This window comes from Oncorhynchus nerka, linkage group LG27 (genome assembly GCF_034236695.1).
Source record: "Oncorhynchus nerka isolate Pitt River linkage group LG27, Oner_Uvic_2.0, whole genome shotgun sequence".
Lineage (NCBI taxonomy): Eukaryota > Metazoa > Chordata > Actinopteri > Salmoniformes > Salmonidae > Oncorhynchus > Oncorhynchus nerka.
The window spans coordinates 75,425,773-75,452,838 of NC_088422.1; the positions used below are offsets into that span (position 1 = coordinate 75,425,773).

A 27,066-nucleotide genomic window follows, 5' to 3' on the forward strand; every position below is an offset into this window, starting at 1 on the left:
AGCCAATCAGCTGTTGCGAAGGAAAAGGGGGCTTGTTTTTGAAAAGACGCGCTGGTCTTGGGAGAAAAAGTAGCAGTGGCAGTACTTGCTAGCGAGCTACAATTGCAAATGTGAAACAATTATAGTCAAAGGTAGGCTGTGGGTGTATTATACTTCGCTCCAGAACATACGTAATGTTTATGATGTATTTTACAACTCGCAGCACTTGCTGTTTTCGCTCGGAGGTGAGCTTATATGACTCTTTGTTGACTGCTAATGTTAGCTAGCCACAAGAAGGCACTACGGGCGACGAGACACGAGACAAGTCGCCCTGTTCTTTATGTAACAACATATTTGTATATATTCACTGCTTAAAATGTAACGTCGAATGCAAGTAGTTAGCTATGTTATTACTTATTAAGCTGGAGACTCTTACCTCTCTCACTAGCGTTAAGCACCAGCTGTCAGAGCAGCTCACAGATCACTGCACCTGTACATAGCTCATCTGTAAATAGCCCATCCAATCTACCTCATCACCATACTGTATTTATTTATTTATCTTGCTCCTTTGCACCCCAGTATCTCAACTTGCACATTCATCTTCTGCACATCCTACCATTCCAGTGTTTAATTGTTATATTGTAATTACTTTGCCACCATGGCCTATTTATTGCCTTACCTCTCTTATCCTACCTCATTTGCACATATAGATTTTCCTACTGTATTATTGTTTGTATGTTTGTTTATTCCATGTGTAACTCTGTGTTGTTGTATGTGTCAAACTGCTTTACTTTATCTTGGCCAGGTCGCAGTTGCAAATGAGAACTTGTTCTCAACTAGCCTACCTGGTTAAATAAATAAATACAAATTATGTCTGGCCATGCCCAATTCCCCAAAGCCTGGTCTCTGCTCCACTCCAATGGAGTATATCTGAAACATCCTTCACTGTGGAGTTTAGTCAGCTAAAGCATCTTCCTTGTGCTCTCTCAACTAGATCAATACACAATAAGAAGAGTCATGGACGTGTGCAGCCATGTCAAAGTGGTTGTTCGTGTGCGGCCAACTAATGACAATGAGAAGTGCGAGAACTTCAGAAATGTGGTCCAAGTTGTGGACAACCACATGCTAATATTTGACCCCAAGGAACAGCATATGACATCTTTCGGGGGACCAAGAGTTCAAAACAGAGATGTCAACAAGAGAGCCAATAAGGACCTGAAATTTGTCTTTGATAATGTTTTTGGGGAGGATTCTTCTCAGGTGGATATCTTTGAGAACACCACTCAAAGGATACTTGATGGAGTGTTGAATGGCTTTAACTGTACAGGTAATAAAATAGGCTTGAGCCTACTAATCTTTACAGGACTACACCGTTTGATTAGTAGGCCTATGACTATGTGCACATTGAGACAGACGTGAAAAGTGTTGCAAATAACTTAATTTAAATTAATGTCATAGTACAGAGGACCATTATAGAAATAGTCATTAGTATACTACAGTAGCCAACATCTTTGTACCCCATTTAGCAGTTAAATTCCAATAGATTTGGTGTCACATTTAAACCTACCAAAATCAGATTTATTTGAAGTGGAAGTTTTGATCATGTTTGATTACTAATCCCTCTCTGAAATGTTGCAGTCTTCGCTTATGGCGCAACAGGAGCAGGCAAGACACACACCATGTTGGGCTCAAGCAATGACCCGGGTGTGATGTATCGCACCATGACAGAGCTCTTCAACCGTATGGATCAAGTCAAGGAAGAGAAAATATTCGATGTAGCATTTTCTTATCTTGAGGTGACTGGTTTCATCTGTCTGATTTTACAAGTAATACATTTACACAGAAATCAAGGAATAATCTTCCTCCATCATACCTGGGAATTAAAGAAACACATTTTATTAATGAACAATCAGAATTTAAATTGCCAAAAGAATCCAGCCAAGTTCTTGTCATAACTGGTTTTCAGGTCTATAATGAGCAGATCCGGGACCTCTTGGCTAATGTGGGCCCACTTGCAGTGAGGGAGGACCCATCGAATGGAGTGGTTGTCCAAGGCCTTACTCTGCACCAGGTTAGTGATCGACAGGTTATTTGTTGTCTGTCAGGTGTGTTTGTTGTCCTTTTTTCCCTAGTTGAATGAATTTACATCTATTTTTAATGGACGTGTACTGATTTTATTTGTTTAAAAGTATTCATGTGACCTATTTTGTAGCCTAAGTCTGCTGAGCACATCCTTGAAGCTTTGGATTATGGCAATCGGAATAGAACGCAACACCCCACTGACATGAATGCCACCTCGTCACGGTCCCATGCTGTATTTCAGGTATGCTATTTCAATGGAGTGGTGTCATCTACCTTTCCTCCTTTACCAGACAGCAAGCAGGTTTACCCACTGCAGTCACTGAACAGGTGAAGATGAAATTGTTGGTGTTCTTGTCCCACTAGATTTACTTGAAGCAACAGGACAGGACGGCCAGCCTTAATCCAAATGTCCGTGTGGCCAAAATGAGCCTGATTGACCTCGCTGGCTCCGAGCGAGCAAATGCCACTAACGCAAAGGGAGCACGTCAACGGGAAGGCGCTAACATCAACCGTTCACTCCTTGCCCTGGGAAATGTCATCAACGCTCTGGCTGACCCTAAGGTATGTGTAAAGCATCTTGATGCATGTTTCTCATTGAATATGACAAATTATTCAAAGGAAATGTTTCTGCTCACAGAATTCAATATAATTCAAAAAGGTGGTTGATCTTTTGACAATAACACCCACAGGCATTTCTGTGAGACTCGTAAGCAATGTTGAGCAGGCCTTGGTGCTGCTTCCTCACCACTGAGAATACACAAATTTATGTCTAGATTTAATACTAAGACAGGTGTGTCAAACTAATTTTGCCCTGGGGGGCGCATTCGGTGTTCGAAGTCCAGAGGGACGCACTGAAACTTATATTTCCTTGCCATCAACATTTGCTAAAGATAGTCCTCTATCCATCATTTTTGGAATTTTCAATGCTCCCGGATTGTCTGGCTTTCATTTCTGGGATTATTAGCCGTCTGGACACAGTCAAGAAACGGTATGAATGTAGGATCATTATCATTTCTACACAGTTTCCATTTGGTTTTAGTCATTTTAAACTATTGAGTTCATTCCCCCCCACACACTTTTATCCAAAGCGACTTAGTCATGTGTGCATAGATTTTATTTATGGGTGGTCCCGGTAATTGAACCCACTACCGTGGTGTTACAACTGATTGCATATGTTTATCTCACTGGTGAATGGTGTTAGGGTTATCCTTTGCTGTCGTTCATTTTCACTGTGCCAGTTGATTTCTGTGGTCACTGCATTTTTTAAGATGATTTTTTTCTTGTGGATTTTTAGGTCGGCCTAGTCTAATTTATTCTGCCTTCATTTTGTTTGTATGTTGTTTAATTGATTGTAATTTTACATCACACTGGCAGCAATACTCCCCTGCTCTGTCATTGCCAGAAAAAAAGTGAGCAGCTCCCTGTGACTCAAGGAGCCTTGCTTGGTCTGTTAGCAAGCCAAGTATTTGGATAATATTTCATTCCAGTTGCATACATTAACCTGTCACTGAGTCTTTTTGGTTTACCACTGACCCTGGGGATTCCACAAGCAGGCCACATGCATTTAGGAAATGCTGCACAAACATGCCACGCAGTACCAAAATGTATTTTTATTATGGCACCATTGCTTTAGGGAATGATACCTTGATGTCCCAGCTAGGACTGGTCCCATGGCCATGAATTGCAGTTGCACATTTAGCCTTTGTGGTTTTCTCCATTGGCCCATTTCCTCTCTCTCTCTCGGGCTGTACATTGTAAATCCTGCTCTGACGAAAGACTCATTTTGCTTAATTGGGACAACCTCCTTTTAGCTGCAAACTTTGAGCTCCCATAGGATCAGCTGGAAATATAAGGGTTTCCTGGTTCCAGATGTAGGTTTCGGCCAGGGAGAACAGCTGGCCAGCCCCCAGCCCATTGCAGATCACTTTTCCTCTGCAAGTGCCTGGTAATTCCTGCCATTTGAGTCTCCATGCGACTGTGACTCACCTGAACAGATGTAATGTACTCAAGACGCATCTGTGCCATTAGTGAAGCCAGGCTGAATTCAGACCTAGCACATTCACACCAGCAGAAGATAATCTGCTTGGGCGTTTTCATTTTCTATAGAAATGAAAGGTATCTATCTGCCAGAAACCTGTTTATGGAAACAAATAGTTACCGTTTGCCAAAGTAAAAATACGAATGTGTATATACAAAACATTAAGAATACCTTCCTAATATTGAGTTGCACCCCACACCCCGCACTCAGAACAGCCTCAATTTGTCAGGGCATGGACTCTACAAGATGTCGAAAGCGTTCCACAGGGATGCTGGCCCATGTTGACTCCAATGCTTCCCACAGTTGGCTGGATGTTCTTTGGGTGGCGGACCATTCTTGATGCACACTGGAAACTGTTGAGCATGTAAAACCCAGCAGTGTTGCAGATCTTGACACAAACGAGTGTTTCCTGGCACCTACTACCATACCTCGTTCCAAGGCACCTAAGTATTTTGCCTTGCCCAGTCACCCTTTGAATGGCACACATACACAATCCATCTCTCAATTGTCTCAAAGCTTAAAAATAATGATTTAACCTGTCTCCTCACCTTCATCTACTCTGATTTTGAAGTGGATTTAACAAGTGACTTCAATAAGGGATCATAGCTTTCACCTGGTCAGTCTGTCATGGAGGCAGCAGGTGTTCTTGATATTTTGGACATTCAGTGTATGACTGTACTAAAATGGCCCCCTATACAGCCTTATTAGTGTGTTGTCCCATTGTCACTGGACATTTACTGTATGAGTCCCAAGGGGTCATAGGACTGTGGTCAATTGCATTTTAATGCAAGCAAGAGGGAATTAATTGGTATTTTATGTTCTATGAGGTTTGTCAGACCTTTACCAATCCCAAACCTGAATGTGTAGGCCTAACCTTTTCCTGTTTTGCACTTTTACTCTTTTCTCAGGCTAATGTTGATTTTGCTTGATTTATTATAGCAGAGTAAGAAAGCCCACATTCCATACAGGGACAGCAAGCTAACACGACTCCTTAAAGATTCTCTTGGCGGGAACTGCAGGACGGTCATGATTGCCAACATTAGCCCCTCCTCCAAATCTTATGACGACACCCACAACACACTGAAATACGCCAACCGGGCCAAAGAGATCAAATCATCGGTCAGTAAACTACTCACCCATCCCAACAATGTTATAGGATTTATTTAGGCCTCTTTGGCTGTGTTTTTAAAAGCCAAACATGAGTTCAGAGGTGGTTTTGATAGGGAAACTTGTACTACATGGCATTTCTTACAATATTTCTGTTTGTAATGCCTCTCTTTCTCATTCCATACGTTTTTACATGCATCTACCTGTTCTTTAGCTCAAGAGGAATGTTGTCAGCTTGGACAGTCACATCGGCCAGTATGCAGTGATATGCGAGAGGCAGCGAGAAGAGGTAATATAATATGAAACACCAATCTCTACTACGTAGACTGGAGGCCCTTAGGTTCCGAAAATGTGTGGACATACATTTCACATTTTATCAACAGTTTATGCTATTTCAGATCATTCAGTTGAAGAAGAAGTTGAAAGAGTATGAGGAGAGGAAGATGGACCCTCTTGTTCCTGGAGTCTCTAATACTATTTCCAGTCAGAACCAAACAGAGATTCACAAGTAGGTACTTATTTCTTGTACCAATGTGCATGCAACAACCAAAAGGCAAAACTTGTATTTATACAGTAATACAAGTTATGTTATGCATAATATGCAACCACACTTGAGTGTCCTTTAAACTTGTACACTTTAATTGAAATCCATAGATAATTTATCATGTTGAGGGAAAGTACAAAGCCCAAGGACCTGGGCTTTGGGTGGAGAGTTTGCTCTGCATTTTTGATAGGGGAAGCTGTGAGCCACATAAAAAATAAAACTACACATATAATATATCGGTATTAGTTAAAAACGTCCTTCCTTCACTCCCCTCCAAGGGCTGCAGTGGCGTCTGTTTAAAAAGGGAGAGAGGGAAAGGGAAGGGGGGGTGGAGCTGAATGAGTCTCATTCCCACGCATTTCATTCACCGGCATCAGAATTCACAACTCGCACAATGTGAGGCTCTGAAGAGAGGCAGCATGCTTCTCACACAATTAAAAATTCATCAGTCTGGCAAGGCCACGGCGGCTCCTACGTCACAGGGGTTACATTGGAGATTGCAGTCACATTTCAGCGGCTGCTCTCCACTGTCTGTTTATTTATTTACCTGCATATCCCTCTTCCTTTACCAGAATGAGACATTGTTGCAATGCCTCTGCCTTATTGGGTGAAAGCTGCTGAGGGTGGTCCAGGGCAACTGCCTTATTGGGTGAAAGCTGCTGGGGGTGGTCCAGGGCAGCTGCCTGATTTGAACACTGTTCAACCTGTTGAGTTGTACAATAACATGACATAGGATTTTTACTTGAGAAAATTTTATTTTTTATAAACCTTTGCCCTCCATTATTAAGCAAGGACTCCATTTAACAATAACTGGCTGGTTGCCCCTTTTTCTGGACAGGGTGTCAGAGTCCCTACAGAGCATTTTCTCCAGCCGTACTCAGATCAGGAGGGAGCACCTTGTTCTGGAGCGGCAGCTCAAGGAGAACGAGTTACGTCAGCGCCACAGCGAGGAGTGCAACCAGCAGGCCCAGCTCTTCAGTGCCAAAGACAAGACTGAGAAGGTCTGAAAAGGGCCCTGCTTATCACCATGTCATTTTAGCCAGAAAATGGTCCCAGAAGGAGCATGTCTTTTATGATGTACCAGTGATAGATGGATGTTTAAAGTGCATACACTCCTTTGTCATATCCAAATCTGATAGGCTCTGTTGTTGAATAGGCCACCTGCAAGCACGAGCGCAAGCTGGCTTCCCTGCTCACACAGCAGCAGCACATCCGCAAGAGGCTGAAGGAGGTTGAGCTGTGCTTCCTTGAGAATGAGGGCTGGCTGCACCGCGTGGAGAATGACGTGAAGCTACTGAGACAGGACTCCCAGCCACCAGTGGTGAGGCAACTGCTGGAGGGGTCAGGAGATATGGAATCACTTGACCCAGGGGTGGTGTTAGAGTGGTGTGGTATATGGGTTATTTTGTTCATGTACTGGTAGGGGAGATGTAGAGGAAGATGGTCCCTCCAGGATTCTGTGATAGTGTTTTTATTTTATTTATTTTTGCTAAATCAACAATTCCCTGCATATTATGTGAGGGTTTGCAAATTTGACCAATCACCGCACTATTTCTTCATAAAACAGTAAAAATATTGCTATATTAATCGCTTAAAGCTGACCCATCACCGCAGTACAAAAAGAGGGCTCACAATTCAAATCAAATTGTATTTGTCACATGCGCCGAAGTTCTTACTTTACAAGCCCTTAACAAACAATGAGGTTCAAGAAATAGTTAAGAAAATATTAACTAAATAAACTAAAGTTTTCAACAACAAAAAGTTACACAATAAATAACAATAACTAGGCTATGTACAGGCGGTACCCGTACAGGTTAGTCGAGGTAATTTGACCATATAGGTAGGGGTAAAGTGAAGATGCATAGATAATAAACAGCGAGTAGCAGCAATGTAAAAACAAAAAGGAGGGGGTCCATGTCAATTGTCTGGGTGGTCATTTGATTAAATGTTGAGCAGTCTTATGGCTAGATGTTGTTAAGGGGTCTTTTGGACTTAGACTTGGCGCTCTGGTACTGCTTGCTGTGCAGTAGCAGAGAGAACAGTCTGTGACTGGAGTCTGACAATTTTTGGGGGCCTTCCTCTGACACTGCCTAGTATATGGGTCCTGGACGGCAGAAAGCTTGGCCTCAGTGATGTATTGGGCCATATGCACTACCCTCTGTAGCGCCTTCGGTCGGATGCCGAGCAGTTGCCATACCAGGCGGTGATGCAACCGGTCAGGATGCTCTCGATGGTGCAGCTATAGAACTTTTTGAAGATCTGGGGACCCATGCCAAATCTTTTCAGTCTCCTGAGGGGGAAAAGGCATTGTTGTGCCCTCTTCACAAGTTTCTTGGTGTGTTTGTACCATGATAGTTTGTTGGGTATGTCCACGATCAGTTCCTTTGTCTTGCTCACGTTGAAGGAGAGGTTGTTGTCCTGACACCACACTGCCATGTCTCTGACCTTCTACCTATAGGCTGGCCGTCGTTGTCGTAATCAGGCCTACCTACCACTGTCATTGGGAAACTTAGTGCTTACAGCCCAACACCATGCAGGACATTTGGCATTTGCCAGAGAACACCAAGATGGGAAAATTTGCCACTGGCGCCCTGTGCTCTTCACAGATGAAAGCAGGTTCACACTGAGCACATGTGACAGACGTGACAGTCTGGAGACGCCGTGGAGAACGTTCTGCTGCCTGCAACATCCTCCAGCGTGACCGGTTTGGCGGTGGGTCAGTCATGATGTGGGGTGGCATTTCTTTGGGGGGCCGCACAGCCCTCCATGTGCTCGCCAGAGGTAGCCTGACTGCCATTAGGTACCGAGATGAGATCCTCAGACCCCTTGTGAGACCATATGCTGGTGCGGTTGGCCCTGGGTTCCTCCTAATGCAAGACAATGCTAGACCTCATGTGGCTGGAGTGTGTCAGCATTGATGCTATGGACTGGCCCGCCTGTTGCCCAGATCTGAATCCAATTGAGCACATCTGGGACATCATGTCTCGCTCCATCCACCAACGCCACGTTGCACCACAGACTGTCCAGGAGTTGACGGATGCTTTAGTCCATGTCTGGGAGGAGATCCCTCAGGAGACCATCCGCACCTCATCAGGAGCATGCCCAGGCGTTGTAGGGAGGTCATACAGGCACGTGGAGGCCACACACACTACTGAGCCTCATTTTGACTTGTTTTAAGGACATTGCATCAAAGTTGGATCAGCCTGTAGTGTGGTTTTCCACTTTAATTTTGAGTGTGACTCCAAATCCAGACCTCCATGGGTTGATAAATTTGATTTCCATTGATAATTTTTGTGTGATTTTGTTGTCAGCACATTCAACTATGTAAAGAAAAAAAGTATTTAAAAATAACCTTTCATTCATTCAGATCTAGGATGTGTTATTTTAGTGTTCCCTTTATTTTTTTGAGCTGTGTAGTTCAGGTGAACTATCCCTTTTAAATGTTATTTTCATCTCCCAGAGTACATTTTAGAAGGGATGGGAACAGGAATTTTACTCTATGCAACCTTTTTATTTTTTACTTCTGGTTTGTTTGTTTTTGCAAATACGTCTCAAATGTTGTTGTGACAGTTTGTTTTCTTCCATCTGTTCTGGTAATTAGGACTGTGCTTATTTTATTGCTCTTGTTCACTGGTGGATGATTGAGGTGAGTGGATCAATGATCTTCACGCATCCCTCACACAGCCAGTTACCTAAACCATGTAGATGTTTTTTTCCTCTTTCTCATCCCTCTTCTAGGAAGTGGCACAACAATGATTCATCCGCTTGTCAAATGTTCTCTCTGCTGTCGTTTCGTATACTCTTTTTACGTCAGAGGTGGATGACAGCTTTTTTTTTTTTTTTTTTACCCAGAAGACAGGTTCTCAGAGATGAAGCATGGCACAAAATAAACCCCTCAAGACTCATTGTCTTGTGCGTCACTGATGACTCCCTGCCAGCCTGTTCTCTAGCTGTGGTCAGGGTTACTCAATATGTTCCCTCGTGGTCATTTCCCTAGCTCTTCCACTTTCCCCTTTCCCCCTCAGGTACTCCAGAAGGACCTTCGCTGCCACAGGCTCCAGCTACAGGTAGAGGACCTCACGCAGCACATTGAGCAAATGACCCACCTCATCGGCATCCAGGACCAGGAGAACAAACAGACTAAAAAGTAGGTCATTTTTCTTTTACAGGGTTCAACACGTGATGTTATCACCATACCAACATTTGGACTTCAATACCGATATTCATTGTAGCATTTGATACTCTTTACCCCAGCAATACGACAGTGGAAAAATACCTCACTTCCTGTGTAAAACATGTGGCCAAGCCAACGCTCCAGCTGGAGAGCTACTTTTGTTCCTGTTGAGCAGCTTATTGCTGGAGTCTGATATGCTACAGCAGGGCTGGAACAAAAGCCTGGAATTACATATCAGAGTTGAATCATCCACCTGTATCCACTGAAGACAGAGAGTGGAAATGCAGTGATATTACCATAAGATGGCCTTAAGTCTTAAAGGGGTTTGTTAGACTTTTCAGACCTGTAAAGTGGACTTAAGTCAATCCGAGCCAGTACTCCACAACATCTGTTGTACAGATATTGCTACATGTTTTGGAAGGTATCTTCAGGCCTAATCCTACATGAATGGGAAAATATGGTCAGGTAGACACAGGCATATTAAGATGGGAATAATATTTATGAATAATTGAGTATGAGTAGTGACTCACACTGTACTATGTGAGTATGAATGGCTGTGTGCCATCCATACCTGTCATACATTACCTCCAGAGAATGTACAGTGTTGTTGTTGGTTACTTATATGAATTAGTGAATAGAGAGTATTAGTCTTTTGAATTATACTATACTAGGTGTTGCATACATAATGCAACAAAATTCACTTTGGCACCTTTTACACTATAAATTGTGATACTGACTCAACAGAACATCTTTTAAGCCTGAGTTTCATGCTTTCTTCTGTTCAGAATGGTGCACATGCTGCTGCCTGCCTACAGCAGGCAGTACTGGACGCTGAGGGGGTCGGGCCTGGTCACAGCTGCCGACGAGGCTGAGAACCAGGACCTGGAGCACCTGGTCTTCAGGGAGAGGGGTGTGGTGTGGGCCGATCAGGAGAAGGCAGGGGAGCAGAAGGACGAGGAGACCCAGGCTGAGGGTTCCAGGCTTAGGCCAGAGCTCGTACCCATCCTGTCATTTTCACACCTCATCTGTCCCCATCAAAACAGTCCCTGCAGTAGTAAGTCATGACTTCACACCTTATGTTGTCTTAAAAAACGCAGAATTGGCTTCAACTCCCAGTCACAACGATGACATGTAAATTCCCCCTGAGGGGTATACTATCATGCCCATTCTTTCTAGAAAATCTAAATATATTTTGGCAAGTTAGCTGGCCATTTATCTTGCTTTGTAGTATACCCCCCTGGTCGACTGTTTAATCATCTATTGTAGTGCTTTATTTTCAGGCCACCAGTGGCCATACAGCAATATCTGGTGGCCCTGGGCTATTGGGCTCTATTTACTGTTGATCATGGGAGCCTACACACACGGGAGCCACCATTCTCCAGGTCCTATCACACCCTGTATAACCCAGCACCAGTGCGCCATCAGGCCTCCTTTCATGACATTCAGCCCCTAGGAGACAATGGAGCGTGAACCAAAGCTGGCCAGCAATACTTAATTACTATGTTGCTGTCCATCATATGTCAGCAGGTGCACCCCGCATCTGTCCCCCTGTACTAGTCACATGCTTGTTTCCCTGTGTCTTTTATTTTGTGTTTTTGGCCCTGTCCACTTGTGCTTATAGTTGAGTGATATCCTGTAATTTGACCCTCCTTTCACAAGCCATGAGCACAAGTGTATGATACCAGATCTCAATAGGTCCCGTCCGTTTGTTCTATTCCCTCCGTTTTCACCTTGCAATGACTGTCCTGAAGACAACTGTTATTATTTATTTAAAGATACATTTATTGAAAGGCCCAGTGCAGTCAAAAATGTGATTTCCTGCATTTTATATACAGTATATATATATATATATATAGTGTTTAAGTGTTCCCTTTATTTTTTGGGAGCAGTGTATATATATATATATATATATATATATATATATATATATATATATTCACTGCTCAAAGAAATAAGGGGAACACTTAAACAACACAATGTAACTCCAAGTCAATCACACTTCTGTGAAATCAAACTGTCCACTTAGGAAGCAACACTGATTGACAATAAATGTCACATGCTGTTGTGCAAATGGAATAGACAACAGGTGGAAACTATAGGCAATTAGCAAGACACCCCCAATAAAGGAGTGGTTCTTCAGGTGGTGACCATAGACCAATTCTCAGTTCCTATGCTTCCTGGCTGATGTTTTGGTCACTTTTGAATGCTGGCGGTGCTTTCACTCTAGTGGTAGCATGAGACGGAGTCTACAACCCACACAAGTGGCTCAGGTAGTGCAGCTCATCCAGGATGGCACATCAATGCGAGCTGTGTCTGTCAGCGTAGTGTCCAGAGCATGGAGGTGCTACCAGGAGACAGGCCAGTACATCAGGAGACGTGGAGGAGGCCGTAGGAGGGCAACAACCCAACAGCAGGACCGCTACCTCCGCCTTTGTGCAAGGAGGAGCAGGAGGAACACTGCCAGAGCCCTGCAAAATGACCTCCAGCAGGCCACAAATGTGCATGTGTCTGCTCAAACGGTCAGAAACAGACTCCATGAGGGTGGTATGCGGGCCCAAAGTCCACAGGTGGGGGTTGTGCTTACAGCCCAACACCGTGCAGGACGTTTGGCATTTGCCAGAGAACACCAAGATTGGCAAATTCGCCACTGGCGCCCTGTGCTCTTCACAGATGAAAGCAGGTTCACATTGAGCACGTGACAGAGTCTGGAGACGCCGTGGAGAACGTCCTGCTGCCTGCAACATCCTCCAGCGTGACCGGTTTGGCGGTAGGTCAGTCATGGTGTGGGGTGGCATTTCTTTAGGGGGCCGCACAGCCCTCCATGTGCTCGCCAGAGGTAGCCTGACTGCCATTAGGTACCGAGATGAGATCCTCAGACCCCTTGTGAGACCATATGCTGGTGCGGCTGGCCCTGGGTTCCTCCTAATGCAAGACAATGCTAGACCTCATGTGGCTGGATTGTGTCAGCAGTTCCTGCAAGAGGAAGGCATTGATGCTATGGACTGGCCCGCCCGTTCCCCAGACCTGAATCCAATTGAGCACATCTGGGACATCATGTCTCGCTCCATCCACTAACGCCACGTTGTACCACAGACTGTCCAGGAGTTGGCAGATGCTTTAGTCCAGGTCTGGGAGGAGATCCCTCAGGAGACCATCCGCCACCTCATCAGGAGCATGCCCAGGCGTTGTAGGGAGGCCATACAGGCACGTGGAGGCCACACACACTACTGAGCCTCATTTTGACTTGTTTTAAGGACATTACATCAAAGTTGGATCAGCCTGTAGTATGGTTCTCCACTTTAATTTTGAGTGTGACTCCAAATCCAGACCTCCATGGGTTGATAAATTTGATTTCCATTGATAATTTTTGTGTGATTTTGTTGTCAGCACATTCAACTATGTAAAGAAAAAAAGTATTTAATAAGAATATTTCATTCATTCAGATCTAGGATATTATTTTAGTGTTCCCTTTATTTTTTTGAGCAGTGTATATTTCTACACTATGAAATTATGATAATTCCCTTTTATAGTTTAAGAAAAGACTGCCTAAATGTCTGCCTGTTTTGGCGGGATGGCATTTTGGCCTGCCTGGTGACATCACCAAGTGGTAAATGAGTTAATAAGAATGAGTTCCAGGGGCCTCCCGGGTGGCGCAGTGGTTAAGGGCCAGCTGTGCCATCAGAGTCCCTGGGTTCGCGCCCGGGAGGTCCGTGGGGCGACGCAAATTACCCAGAAATTATTTCATATTTAGATTTTTTTTTAATGGCTGCATTGAACTTTTAACCCCTTACACTTGTGGGCTTTGGATAGGGATAGAGCTAAATGTTTCTTACAGAAAAACAAACAAATATGGAAATGTATAGCCATGGTAGAAATTTAAAGGGAACTGTGAAGATTATGGGAAAATTATTAGACTAAAGGTTAGGCCAACCGTTCAGCTGACACGAGACTGAATCCAAACATTTCACTGTTGATTTTATGTGCATTTTTTAATTTACTGTAGTTTTTTTGCCGCATTTGTTTTTTAACTAAATCCGAAAATTCTCCCCGCAGTAACATGATAAGAATATTCTTGGGAAATTTGAGATGGGTGCAACAAAAGACAAAAACATTCAAAGGTTTGAGTGTGAGGTCTAACTGATGTTTCCAAGTGGCCACACACCTCAAGTGTGCACAGTTCCAAATTAGTTTCAATGCAGTTTTACGACTCAGAAGTCCTCAACTATACATTGCTTTTTTGAGCTCTCATAACTGTGCCGTTTAGGAATTAGAGCAAGCATACTTGTAGTTGTTTTATCTGGAATACAGCCCTGCATCCTCGCCTTTACAAAATTATTGTTGCTTACACAATCCAAAACAGTCAATTTTTCTAAATCACAATTTGGGTCAGGTGGGTGAAATTTGAGCGCTTGTTCTATTGCCAACATGACTAGCAAAATGATAAAAATAGGATCTTAGTGTTAGGCTTTCACAAAGCAGTTCAGAGAAACAGATTGTAATTTTGTGTGCACGGAATGGATGAGTAAATTCAAATGCGTGGTCCGCTGCAAATGTTTCCACAATACAACAAACTGGCTCATTCTGTTCAGGACAACCCAGGGTATAACACCATGGTGTTTTGTAACTGTACATCAAACATAGTAATCATACATGTTGACAATGTATATTACATGAGTTTTATGATATGGAAATGTGAAGTGCACATTGGGACTCATGGTTGTTAGGCTTGCTTGTATGACATCAAAGCAGTATTTATTATAATCCTTAGCATCTCATCTTTCAAAATACATAGAGTCCTTGCAATTTACAGCATTTCCCTCACTCAGACAGAACATTTTCTAAAGTTGCCAAATTTAGTGGAAGGGATGGGGGCAACTTCTTGTCGTGTGCGGTGCTCAAGTTCGGAACGAGAGCTGTGAAGTGCAGAGCCTGAGATCTGACATCATGTATAGCATTTTACTGTACAGCCATTACGTTCCAATTTAGGTGCTTATCAATGTCCAAATCTGCCATTTTCAACCCAAATGCAGATACAAGTGTAAAGGGCTACCCATTCTTTAACCAGGCAAGTGTACAACAGTAGATTTTGCTGCGCAGTTCATGATGACTATTCACATTTACCACAGCCAAATGCTGAGGCACGATTGTGTCTGTTCTATTGATAACTGTGCAGGCTGAGCTGTGATGCTAGTCATGCTGTGTGTTGTGCTGATAACTGGGGGGGTGGCATGGTATTCATGAAGGAGGCGGTGTTGTTGAACATACTGTTGTCTGTCACTCAGGTGCCGAGAAACATAAGAGGAGAGTCTCGCTGCGCCTTCAACCCAATCCATCATCGAAAGGTAAACCTGTCTTTACTCTCCCTCAGGCCTGCTAACCTGGTCATTAATCTAAAAGCTTGCCACATGGAATCCTTCATAGTGACAGTCCGAGGGGATCAAATATGTCCATCAAAGTCATCACTCCTGTGGTAAAAGCTCTGTTTCAGCTGTTAATTGTTCATCAGCAATTTCAGTTGTGCTAAAACTGGTTCCAGGATTCACTAGTATAAACTTAGGGTGTTAACAGAGAAGGCTTGTTTCAGAAGACCACAAAGACTGGAATGGTTAAAATAATGAACTGGCAATATTAAACATCCCCACTGTAGTGGTCAAACTGAAGTGCGACCATGAGTAATATTGATCTGTGGATTAAGTGTTTTTTATTGTTTTATTCCCACTGATCACTGGTGTTTAGTGTAACAACTTAGTTTCCCTTCTGCCAACCTCAAGAGATGATGGGACATCAATTGGCACTTCAACTGATTCTTAAGCGAGGAAAAATACAAAAAATAGGAATTCTGTAAATAAACTACAAAAACTATTCCGACATTAAATAGAATGTAATTTCCAGTTGTTCAGCAATGCGGACTTTCTGGTCTGGAACTAAAGATATTTTGTGAAAATGAAATGACACTTGAGACCCCTTGAGAAAAAAAAGGACTGGGAAAACCTTTAGGGAAGTACAATAAGGAAGTATGTGAAATATGGCCGTCCAAATTGTCTGTAATGATATTTTCTGCTGAACAGGTGGTCTACATTTGATTGAAACACATTGTGGGAAACGTCAGCTACATTTTTAAAGAAAACCACACCAGATGACCACGGCGCAACAGGAAATGGTTTAAAAAACACTTTTTACTAGGGCTGCCACAATTACCATTTAACCGTCATGAAAATAAAATAATCCTCATAACAGTTTTAAAACGTGTTTTTTGTGGAACAGCTGACTGAAGACTGGACAGCTGGGCATTTGTGCGGCTGAGTGTTTCTGGGGACGGCCAGGCATTTGTGCGGTTGAGTCTGTTTCTGCGGTAACATAGACTTAACTTAAGGGTTTATCATAGTCCAAAACCGGCACACATATACACTTCGGTTTTCTAGAATATTGGACCGTTAGCTTTCATACTTTTCTCATTCTCAGTGCAGCTCAAGCAGTTTCTCCAATTGTCAACAGATTCAAATGAATAGAGGATGCGTACCGGAGACGCGTTGGTTGGGAATTGTAGGAAGGTGTGTGTTCGGGCTTTGTGTCCCCTGCAGATGGTGGTCTCAGAGCCAGGTAGCTATGTCACAATGGGACACTGGACTATCACTTCTGTGTATGATTTACGCTTTTGATATGAAATAAGATCTTGTCCAAATCATGTTACCTGTTCGTGTGAAATCTTTGTTTTTTTCTGTGTTTGTGTAACTAGCATCAGAGCTTGAGTATGGAAATCCTCCCTATCCAACCTTTTTATTACTGCACCATCTCTAAGTGGATACGAGGGCAGGTCACCACACATGACCCTCTCAATAGGTTTCTGCACACCGCCAGTCCAATGCCTTGTACCCATCCCTTTATCTCCCTTCAGCACAGGATGGCCCACACAATTTCAATCTCTCTCCTGCAACCTCGTTCTGTGCCAGTCTTACTTGTTCCTGCTCGATCACTCTCTCCCTCCTTGCCCCCCTCCCCCTTTCCTCCATATCTTGTACTCAGTCAATCCAGCATCCAGCCCTCCCAACCCAGGCTGCTCAAACCTCATTCATGAAAATGCAAATTCAATGCAGTGAAAAGAAGGTAGGCAAGGCAAGCGTAAAACGCCCCTGCCCCGTCAGCAAGAACAGCAGCAGCGCTATAAAGAGGGAGGCAGCAGCCAAGCGACCCTAATACGGCGCTGTCTCCACCAGAAATAGCACCTCATGCATGTATTAATCCTACAAGCCAAAAATATGTGATTGAAAGAACTTGGCTGCCATTTATTGCCGGGCCAGATCTCCGTCAGAGAAGCAGTACCATTTATCACTGTCCCCTCATCCTGTCTTGCTATCTGAGCTGTGACTCAAATTTCCTAAATATTGCATTCTGCTCTTCACATGAATAAATAGGTCCATTAATCTTCCATATCTCCTCCTCCCTTTTATGATACGCAAATATGTTGTTAAAAATGTGAGCATTTTTAAAAGCTTCTACATTAAACAATTTAGTTGATTGTTCTATTTTGTCTGTGGGGGGGTGGGGTTAGAGTAGGCAAATTGATATGTCAAATCCACTACCACACAGCTCACATTTCTGGGAATTGCCTCCTCCTCAGTAAAATGTAGTAGGTAGGAAGCGGCGTCACAGGGCTGTGGTCAGCAGCATGTAAATGATGCAGCCGCAGTGTCTCACTGCAACAAGTGAGTCTGCCTCCTCGTGCTCTGATGCTACATGCTCTCCACTTTACTCTTACACACCAGCTTTTATACTCGAACAACCCTGCTAACGTTCTTCTGGTGACATAATCCTCAATCTCAGCCAGGTTTTTATCATAGTCTTCCTATTCTCGTAAAACATTGTATTTATTCATGTTAATACATTTAAGCTCTTATTACATAATTAAATCCCAAAATTATATTCATAACATTTAGGCCGGTTAATGGAAGACCCATATATATTAAAACGACTTTGGTGTATATTAAAAATTAATTGTGTAGCCTATATCAATTATTCCCATTTAATCAGTTGTATGTAAAGTTAGTTGTATCTAAGTTAGTCTTGATCAAATGACCAATAATTAACAGTATGTAGTGTGTATGACTCATCCTCACTGATGACTAATATGGTGATCCATTCAGTGTAGCTGTATCCTTTATACGACAGGTTGCTAAGCGTGTGAGTCATCCATTATGGCTAGTGATTGTGAACCACTTATACCATGAAATAACTTATAGGACTAATCATAAGATATGTCCACTCCTGCTTTGTCGGCCATAAGTTGTTTCCCTCGTTCCTTGCTTTGTGTTCCATAAGGATTTTATGTGGCCTTGTTATGTTTACATGATTGGTTAAAGGTCCATTGCAGCAGATTTGATCTCCATATCAATTCATTTCTGGATAACAATTAAGTAATCTTACCGTGATTGTATTCCATAAACATTGTCAAAAATAAGCAAAAATAGCTTCTTAGCGAAGAGCAATTTCTCAAGCGAGAATTGTTCTAAGACTGTCTGGGGAGGGGAAAACTGAAAATTAGCTGTTATTGGCAGAATGGTTTGGAACTCTCTTATTGGTCTATTAAGTAGTTTGCCACCTGGCGATGTCACCGGGCAGGCCAAAACTCCATCCCACCAAAACAGGCTTAAATTTCAGTATTTTCAAACAGCTCTTATTAAACAGTTATTCCAACCACATAGTGTGGAAATATACACTGAGTTTACAAAACTGTATTAACACTGACCAGGTGAATCCAGGTGTAAGATATTGAATCCACTTCAATCACTGTAGATGAATGGGAGGAGACCGGTTAAAGAAGGATTTATGAGACAATTGAGACATGGCTTGTGTATGTGTGCCATTGGGGGTCAATAGGCAAGATAAAATATTTGAAGTGGCAGTGGTCTAAGGCACTACATCCAGTGCTAGCTGTGACACTAGAGATTCTGGGTTTGGGTCCAGGCTCTGTCGCAGCCGGCCACGACCAGGAGACTCATGGGGCGGCGCACAATTGGCCCAGCGTCGTCCGGGTTAGGGGAGGGTTTGTCCTTGTCCCATCGCGCACTAGCGACTCCTGGGGCGGGCCAGACGCAGTACACGCTGAAAATCGTGTTTTTGACTGCACTGGGCCTTTAAGTCTTGGTTTCTTTAAAACAACAAATTATATTTTTCTTTTGCCTTACTCGATTTGATTCATTTTCTTCTTTCCCCTACTTAGCCATATTCAATGTCACAGTAGCTGGGCTTGTCGGGACTGGTGAAACTCAATTTGTGGGCATGAATGTGTCCCGGCCCTTTCTCCCTTACACCTCTGATTAATGTCTGCACTGTGTAAAGGTCACCAGGTTCACTTTCTTTGGCTACCTCTACACTTCTCCAACTGCCAAAAGATGAGAACCCTTATTAGGCCTACTGCAGACATGGACTTATCCTTTCAGTATTTTACAGAGAGGTTATTCCTTCATCTTTCAATGGTAGTGATACGCTGTGTCTAATTTTTATACCGGCGCCAACTAAGATCTATTCAGATGTGATTGATTTTCTTAAAATATGATTATGGTGCTCTAACACAGATGGTAAGGCCATGCGGGGGTCAAAGTTCTCAGGAGGGTGATTATTTTGGATATAAAATAACACTCCAGACCACATGAATGTCTAAGACTAGATAGAATGTATGTAGAAATTGTAATGGACATACAGTTGAAGTTGGAAGTTTACATACTCCTTCGCCAAATACATTTCATCTCAGTTTTTCATAATTCCTGACATTTAATCCTAGTAAAAAAATCATTGTTTTAGGTCATTTAGGATCACCACTTTATTTTAAGAATGTGAAATGTCAGAATAATAGTAGAGAGAATTATATATTTCAGCTTTTATTTCTTTCATCACATTTCCAGTTGGTCAGAAGTTTACATACACTCAATTAGTATTAGTTTACATACACTCAATTAGTACCCCCAACAGCAACTCGCCCAAGCCTTCCCCATTTCTCCTTCTCCCAAATCCATTCAGCTGATGTTCTGAAAGAGCTGCAAAATCTGGACCCCTACAAATCAGCCGGGCTAGACAATCTGGACCCTTTCTTTCTAAAATTATCTGCCGAAATTGTTGCCACCCCTATTACTAGCCTGTTCAACCTCTCTTTCGTGTCATCTGAGATTCCCAAAGATTGGAAAGCAGCTGCGGTCATCCTCCTCTTCAAAGGGGGGGACACTCTTGACCCAAACTGCTACAGACCTATATCTATCATACCATGCCTTTCTAAGGTCTTCGAAAGCCAAGTCAACAAACAGATTACCGACCATTTCGAATCTCACCATACCTTCTCTGCTATGCAATCTGGTTTCAGAGCTGGTCATGGGTGCACCTCAGCCACGCTCAAGGTCCTAAACGATATCTTAACCGCCATCGATAAGAAACATTACTGTGCAGCCGTATTCATTGATCTGGCCAAGGCTTTCGACTCTGTCAATCACCACATCCTCATCGGCAGACTCGACAGCCTTGGTTTCTCAAATGATTGCCTCGCCTGGTTCACCAACTACTTCTCTGATAAAGTTCAGTGTGTCAAATCGGAGGGTCTGCTGTCCGGACCTCTGGCAGTCTCTATGGGGGTGCCACAGGGTTCAATTCTTGGACCGACTCTCTTCTCTGTATACATCAATGAGGTCGCTCTTGCTGCTGGTGAGTCTCTGATCCACCTCTACGCAGACGACACCATTCTGTATACTTCCGGCCCTTCTTTGGACACTGTGTTAACAACCCTCCAGGCAAGCTTCAATGCCATACAACTCTCCTTCCGTGGCTTCCAATTGCTCTTAAATACAAGTAAAACTAAATGCATGCTCTTCAACCGATCGCTGCCTGTCCAACATCACTACTCTGGACGGCTCTGACTTAGAATACGTGGACAACTACAAATACTTAGGTGTCTGGTTAGACTGTAAACTCTCCTTCCAGACCCATATCAAACATCTCCAATCCAAAGTTAAATCTAGAATTGGCTTCCTATTTCGCAACAAAGCATCCTTCACTCATGCTGCCAAACATACCCTTGTAAAACTGACCATCCTACCAATCCTCGACTTTGGCGATGTCATTTACAAAATAGCCTCCAATACCCTACTCAACAAATTGGATGCAGTCTATCACAGTGCAATCCATTTTGTCACCAAAGCCCCATATACTACCCACCATTGCGACCTATACGCTCTCGTTGGCTGGCCCTCGCTTCATACTCGTCGCCAAACCCACTGGCTCCATGTCATCTACAAGACCCTGCTAGGTAAAGTCCCCCCTTATCTCAGCTCGCTGGTCACCATAGCATCTCCCACCTGTAGCACACGCTCCAGCAGGTATATCTCTCTAGTCACCCCCAAAACCAATTATTTATTTGGCCGCTTCTCCTTCCAGTTCTCTGCTGCCAATGACTGGAACGAACTACAAAAATCTCTGAAACTGGAAACACTTATCTCCCTCACTAGCTTTAAACACCAACTGTCAGAGCAGCTCACAGATTACTGCACCTGTACATAGCCCACCTATAATTTAGCCCAAACAACTACCTCTTTCCCAACTGTATTTAATTTATTTTACTCCTTTGCACCCCATTATTTTTATTTCTACTTTGCACATTCTTCCATTGCAAAACTACCATTCCAGTGTTTTACTTGCTATATTGTATTTACTTTGCCACCATGGCCTTTTTTGCCTTTACCTCCCTTCTCACCTCATTTGCTCACATTGTATATAGACTTGTTTATACTGTATTATTGACTGTATGTTTGTTTTACTCCATGTGTAACTCTGTGTCGTTGTATCTGTCGAACTGCTTTGCTTTATCTTGGCCAGGTCGCAATTGTAAATGAGAACTTGTTCTCAACTTGCCTGCCTGGTTAAATAAAGGGGGGGGGGGGGAATGGGGGAAAAATTTGGTAGCATTTCCTTTAAATTGTTTAACTTGGGTCAAACGTTTCGGGTAGCCTTCCACAAACTTCCCACAATAAGTTGGGTGAATTTTGGCCCATTCCTCCTGACAGAGCTGGTGTAACTGAGTCAGGTTTGTAGGCCTCCTTGCTCACACACGCTTTTTCAGTTCTGCCCACACATTTTCTATAGGATTGAGGTCAGGGCTTTGTGATGGCCACTTCAATACCTTGACTTTGTTGTCCTTAAGCCATTTTGCCACAACTTTGGAAGTATGCCCTGGTCATTGTCATTTGGAAGACCCATTTGCGACCAAGCTTTAACTTTCTGACGGATGTCTTGAGATGTTGCTTCAATATATCCACCTAATTCTCCTCCATCATGATGCCATCTATTTTGTGAAGTGCACCAGCCCCTCGTGCACCAAAGCACCCCAACAATATGATGGTGCCACCCCGTGCTTCACGGTTGGGATGGTGTTCGTCGGCTTGCAAGCCTCCCCTTTTTTCCTCCAAACATAACGATGGTCATTATGGCCAAACAGTTCTATTTTTGTTTCATCAGACCAGAGGACATTTCTCCAAAAAGTATGATCTTTGTCCCCATGTGCAGTTGCAAACCGTGGTCTGGCTTTTTTATGGCGGTTTTGGAGCAGTGGCTTCTTCCTTGCTGAGCGACCTTTCAGATTATGTCGATATAGGACTCGTTTCACTGTGGATATAAATATTTTTGTACCTGTTTCCTCCAGCAGCTTCACAAGGTCCTTTGCTGTTGTTCTGAGATTGATTTGCACTTTTCGCACCAAAGTACGTTCATCTCTAGGAGACAGAACACGACTCCTTCCTGAGTGGTATGAAGACTGCGTGGTCCTATGGTGTTTATACTTGCGTACTGTTGTTTGTACAGATGAACATGGTACCTTCAGGCGTTTGGAAATTGCTCCCAAGGATGAACCAGACTTGTGGAGGTCTACAATTTGTTTTCTTGGCTGATTTCTTTTGATTTTCCCATGATGTCAAGCAAAGAGGCACTGAGTTTGAAGGTAGGCCTTGAAATACATCCACAGGTACACCTCCAATTGACTCAAATGATGTCAATTAGCCTACCAGAAGCTTCTAAAGCCATGACATAATTTTCTGGAATTAATTTTCCAAGCTGTTTAAAGGCACAGTCAACTTAGTGTAACTTCTGACCCACTGGAATTGTGATAGTGAAATAATCTGTCTGTAAACAATTGTTGGAAAAATTACTTGTGTCATGCACAAAGTTGATGTCTTAACCGACTTGCCGAATCTATAGTTTGTGAATGAGAAATTTGTGGAGTGATTGAAAAATTTGTTTTAATTACTCCAACCTAAATGTATGTAAACTTCCAACTTCAACTGTATGTACCCCTATTTATTTATTTCTTGTTGCAGGTATGCTCATGCCACCATGAATCCCCCTAGTGGTTTTGTGTTTATTTTGACAGTCGTGGGGGGCAGCTAACAATGCATCTACACAATAAATGCATTCATAAGTAATGGGGCCTGTGTATCGTGCATACACTGGTCACAGAGGTTTGGGTAGGCAAATGGAACAATTGTAGTGCTTTGTAATACAGAACTGGAAATAAAACTAGCTCTCTTGTCTGAGGCACGTTCAGAGGGGGTGAGTTGTAGAGTGGTTGAAAAACGAGTTTTAATGACTCCAACCTAAGTGTATGTAATCTTCCGACTTCAACTGTATCTATTTTCAAATAACTGCTCTTTTTCATGACCGTAAATCGATTTAGATAAACAAATCGGTCATTAAAAAATCTGTGCTGCCCTCTGTTGAATTTTGAAATCCCGATGTGGACCTCGAGCCAAAACGTTTATCATGGGATAAAATCATTTAAAAAATTAATCCCTGGGCCATGTATGAACATTTCTATGGCAAACAACTGGCATGTTGTTAGTGAATACCCACATGCTGAAGCCGACAGCCTACTGTGATTTAGACTGGATAATGCATTCGTATCTTGCACTTGAGATCAAACTAGTAAACCAAGTAGCAAGGCCTCACCAACCACTAACAGAAAAAGTGTTCTGGCTGAACAGGATGAACCCTGGACCCTGTTCAGGGAGAAGCAAGTTTATAGAACGCTCCTATATAAATGTGTGTAGAACAGATGTGACTGTTTGTCAAGTAAAATATGGAACTCTTTACGTTTTATATCCGCAACATTCCAAAGGTCTTAACACAGTGAATACATTCAAGGTGTATGCACTTCCATGTAAGTGCTTGGTGGAGGATGTTTCTAAATTACTTTACAGAATTTTTTATGTTTTAATAAAAGTCAGGGTTGAGGTCAATTCCATTTGACCTCTCTCAATTCAATAAGTGATATGTAGAGCTATGCCTAAATAGAAAAATCCTCTAATTGTCAATTCACAGTGCATGGATTGGACTGTATTGAAATGGAATTGACCTTGATGAAGTGTGGTGTGTAACTTGATAGCAATTTATTTGATCATGCATAGGCCAAAATTTGTTAGGTTCTTTGTGGCTTCTTCATAAAAAATAAATCCTATTGATGTTGTTTTCTAGGCCCAGCAGCCCAGGTGACAGTGATGGAACCCATTTCCAAGAAACATACCAGGAGAAAGCTGGCAGTGTCTCCACCAAACCCTGGGAGTGTTGTCTCCGCCTCAGCGCAGGTTCCCATGGTCCTCCAGGAGGTTTTAAGACAGGAGGGGATGTTTCCACTGCTCTACACTCCAGAGGCCAGCAGTACACTCAACAGGCCTTCACTCCTGCCTCTCCAGCACTATGCAGTCAATGACCCCAACATGACATTTGACATTGAAGATGAAGACAATGAATCAGCTCTTGCCAACGCTACCGTCGTCCTTTACCAATGTAGCCCCAATCATCAAGCGGTGTCTTCGTGCCCCTTGAGTCCAAGCCAACAGCAGGCTCCCCGAGCCAATGACATGAGCAAGCCCCCCAAAAGGTGGGTGTGGTATTGTCAAAGATGGTCATCATACTCCATCATTTCAACAGTCCAGTTTAATATTAGCTGCTGAACAATGTAAAACAGTGCATACATTCATAGATTAAGACATTCTCAGTATATATATATATTTTTTTTTGCCTCTATTACTATTACAACAATTCTCATTTTTATTTTACACATTTTGTCCCAGGTGACAGAAATTGTATTAGGGTTTGAGCCCCTCCAAGTACTTATTTCTAAACGTTGAGCTGCCTTGTCTCTTAAATTTGAGGTACGAGCAAGTGGCAGTGAGAGAGCTCAGAATTGTCTAACGTATCAGAGTGCGGTACTCATTCCAGTCTGTTTATTTGATTTGGTCACATGTAAGAGACTGTTCAAAAATTGAGAAGGAAATTGCCTGACTTGTTGTATCCCGCAGACTGGAGATACCGTCTCTGTTGGACATCCAACATGGCAAGACCTACATGGCCATGACTTCGGCTGCGCAGGGCAAACGCAAAATGAACTGGTAGGTGTGGTTGTGACATACTCAAAATACATGTTTCTTAGAGAAGGATCAGGGAAGGAAGTGTTGTGCTGCTCAGATATTAACACATTTCATCTCTTGTGTTTCAATCTCCCTCTGTAGCAGCAGCAGAGAGCAGGAAATCCTTTCAGCACCCAAGCACATAAAGCAGGACCCCACAGTAGTAGCAAGACCACTAAGAGTGCGTCTTTTTGCTGGTGAGTACAACAATACCAGTATTTCTCCCCTGAAGTGACCCAGGGAAAGAGTGTAGCTTGCTTTCATTCGCTATTTATAAAAATACATTAAATGTGTGGCTATTTCCCCCTCTAAAATCCCCATGTTCATTCCAGTTAGTGGTGCTTACACTCAGAGCTCATGCCTACATCTCTCAGCTGCAACACAAAGTTCAGGGCAGGGCCAGGCCAGAACATGCTTTTTTTATATGCCTGTTATGAAGGACACTTGCTTTTAGAAAACCAAGCTGTTTTTAAATCTACAATGGAGCTTGTCTGCCTGTTAATTATGGCACTTATTATTTTCATTTTAAGGATTTTGTTTGGCTTTTGGACAAAACTGCAGAATTTGGTTTCTCATACGATTGCATACTTTTAGTGTGATGTGTATTAGACAGCAATTTGTTTTATTGTTTGATTTATGTATGTTCAGTAATCTAAAAATAACTTTATTTTTTAATAATGGGATTTTTCACACTGCAAAGGAAAAACATTCAATTTGAAGCTCTCCATACAGACGGGGGTTCTATCTAAGCATTGTGTTTCTCCTTAGGGTCAGAGGAGAACGAGCCCAGAAGAGTTATGAGGAGTGTTTCTGAGGGGAATCTTCACCTCATGGATGTTCAGAGGAAAAAGTCCATATTCTATAAAACCTCACAGAAATTCAAGAGTGTGACAAAGAGGATGTGAGGCCTGCTTTTGACCAGATGTTGCTGATGTCATGTAGAAATTAGGGAATCGTGTTTAGATGTGGAGAGAGAAATTAAATCCTATGGATTTCTTGGATAGTTTTTGCTTGAATTGTGTATGATTCTGTACTTGTTCTTAGTTTTATTTTATGTTTTTACATTTTTATTTCCTACATTAACATTTGTTGTACAGATAATTTGCTATATTGTTATTTAGTAATAAAATGTTTAGTTAACTAGTACTGTATGTGGTTGGTTTTTGACATGAATAATTCAACTCATCCAATAATTTTTTCTCAAATGGTTATTTTCTGGGCTTTTCCCTGTTTAGTATACATATATTTCCTTTCAATGTAAAATTGAACAGAAGGGGTAGATTGAGTTATCAGACATGCAGTTTTACTGTCAAGTCATGTGAATGCTGTTGAAATTGAGATTTGTGATGTTTGTTCATTCTGCTTGTAACCCATCTGTATAGTGAAACTCATTCACCTGTGGAACTTTTTTCACAGTTCAATATCAGGCTACACATCATAAACAGAAATGGAGGGCTCATTAAATATTAGGTCAGAATGTTGAACAGTGTTAAGAATTCCAACTCACTGAGAGCTGTATTGAGCCCCATCTAATTGCCGCTCTTAAGTAAATACATTTGTTTTCAACCAGCTCTAACAATAGGTGTTGTACATGCACTTTGATACCAGCTTCAAAGAACAAATCTGACCTACATTATGTCTGGAAAGAAGCCAATTCATCACTTTAAATTCAGTCTTTCAGTTGCACAGCATCCAATGTGATCTTTAT

The 27,066-nt window shown here is 42.5% G+C and overlaps 1 protein-coding gene across 2 annotated transcripts; it reads left to right on the plus strand.

Moving 5' to 3' along the window:
• LOC115112420 (kinesin-like protein KIF18A) lies at positions 1-26,504 on the plus strand. Of its 2 annotated transcripts, none has more exons than XM_065011997.1 (18): positions 1-131; positions 974-1,306; positions 1,618-1,775; positions 1,946-2,050; positions 2,192-2,302; positions 2,425-2,622; positions 5,042-5,218; positions 5,421-5,495; positions 5,605-5,714; positions 6,589-6,751; positions 6,907-7,071; positions 9,776-9,897; positions 10,710-10,978; positions 15,207-15,266; positions 24,424-24,829; positions 25,251-25,340; positions 25,461-25,555; positions 26,127-26,504. In XM_065011997.1, exons 2-18 carry the CDS (start codon positions 997-999, stop codon positions 26,261-26,263), a joined length of 2,751 nt encoding a protein of 916 aa, XP_064868069.1. In that variant the 5' UTR covers positions 1-131; positions 974-996; the 3' UTR covers positions 26,264-26,504. The 2 variants fall into 2 exon arrangements, with proteins under 2 accessions (XP_064868069.1, XP_029495336.1); XM_029639476.2 differs by having other exon boundaries at positions 2-131; positions 5,039-5,218.
• Positions 26,505-27,066: the final 562 nt, after the last annotated feature.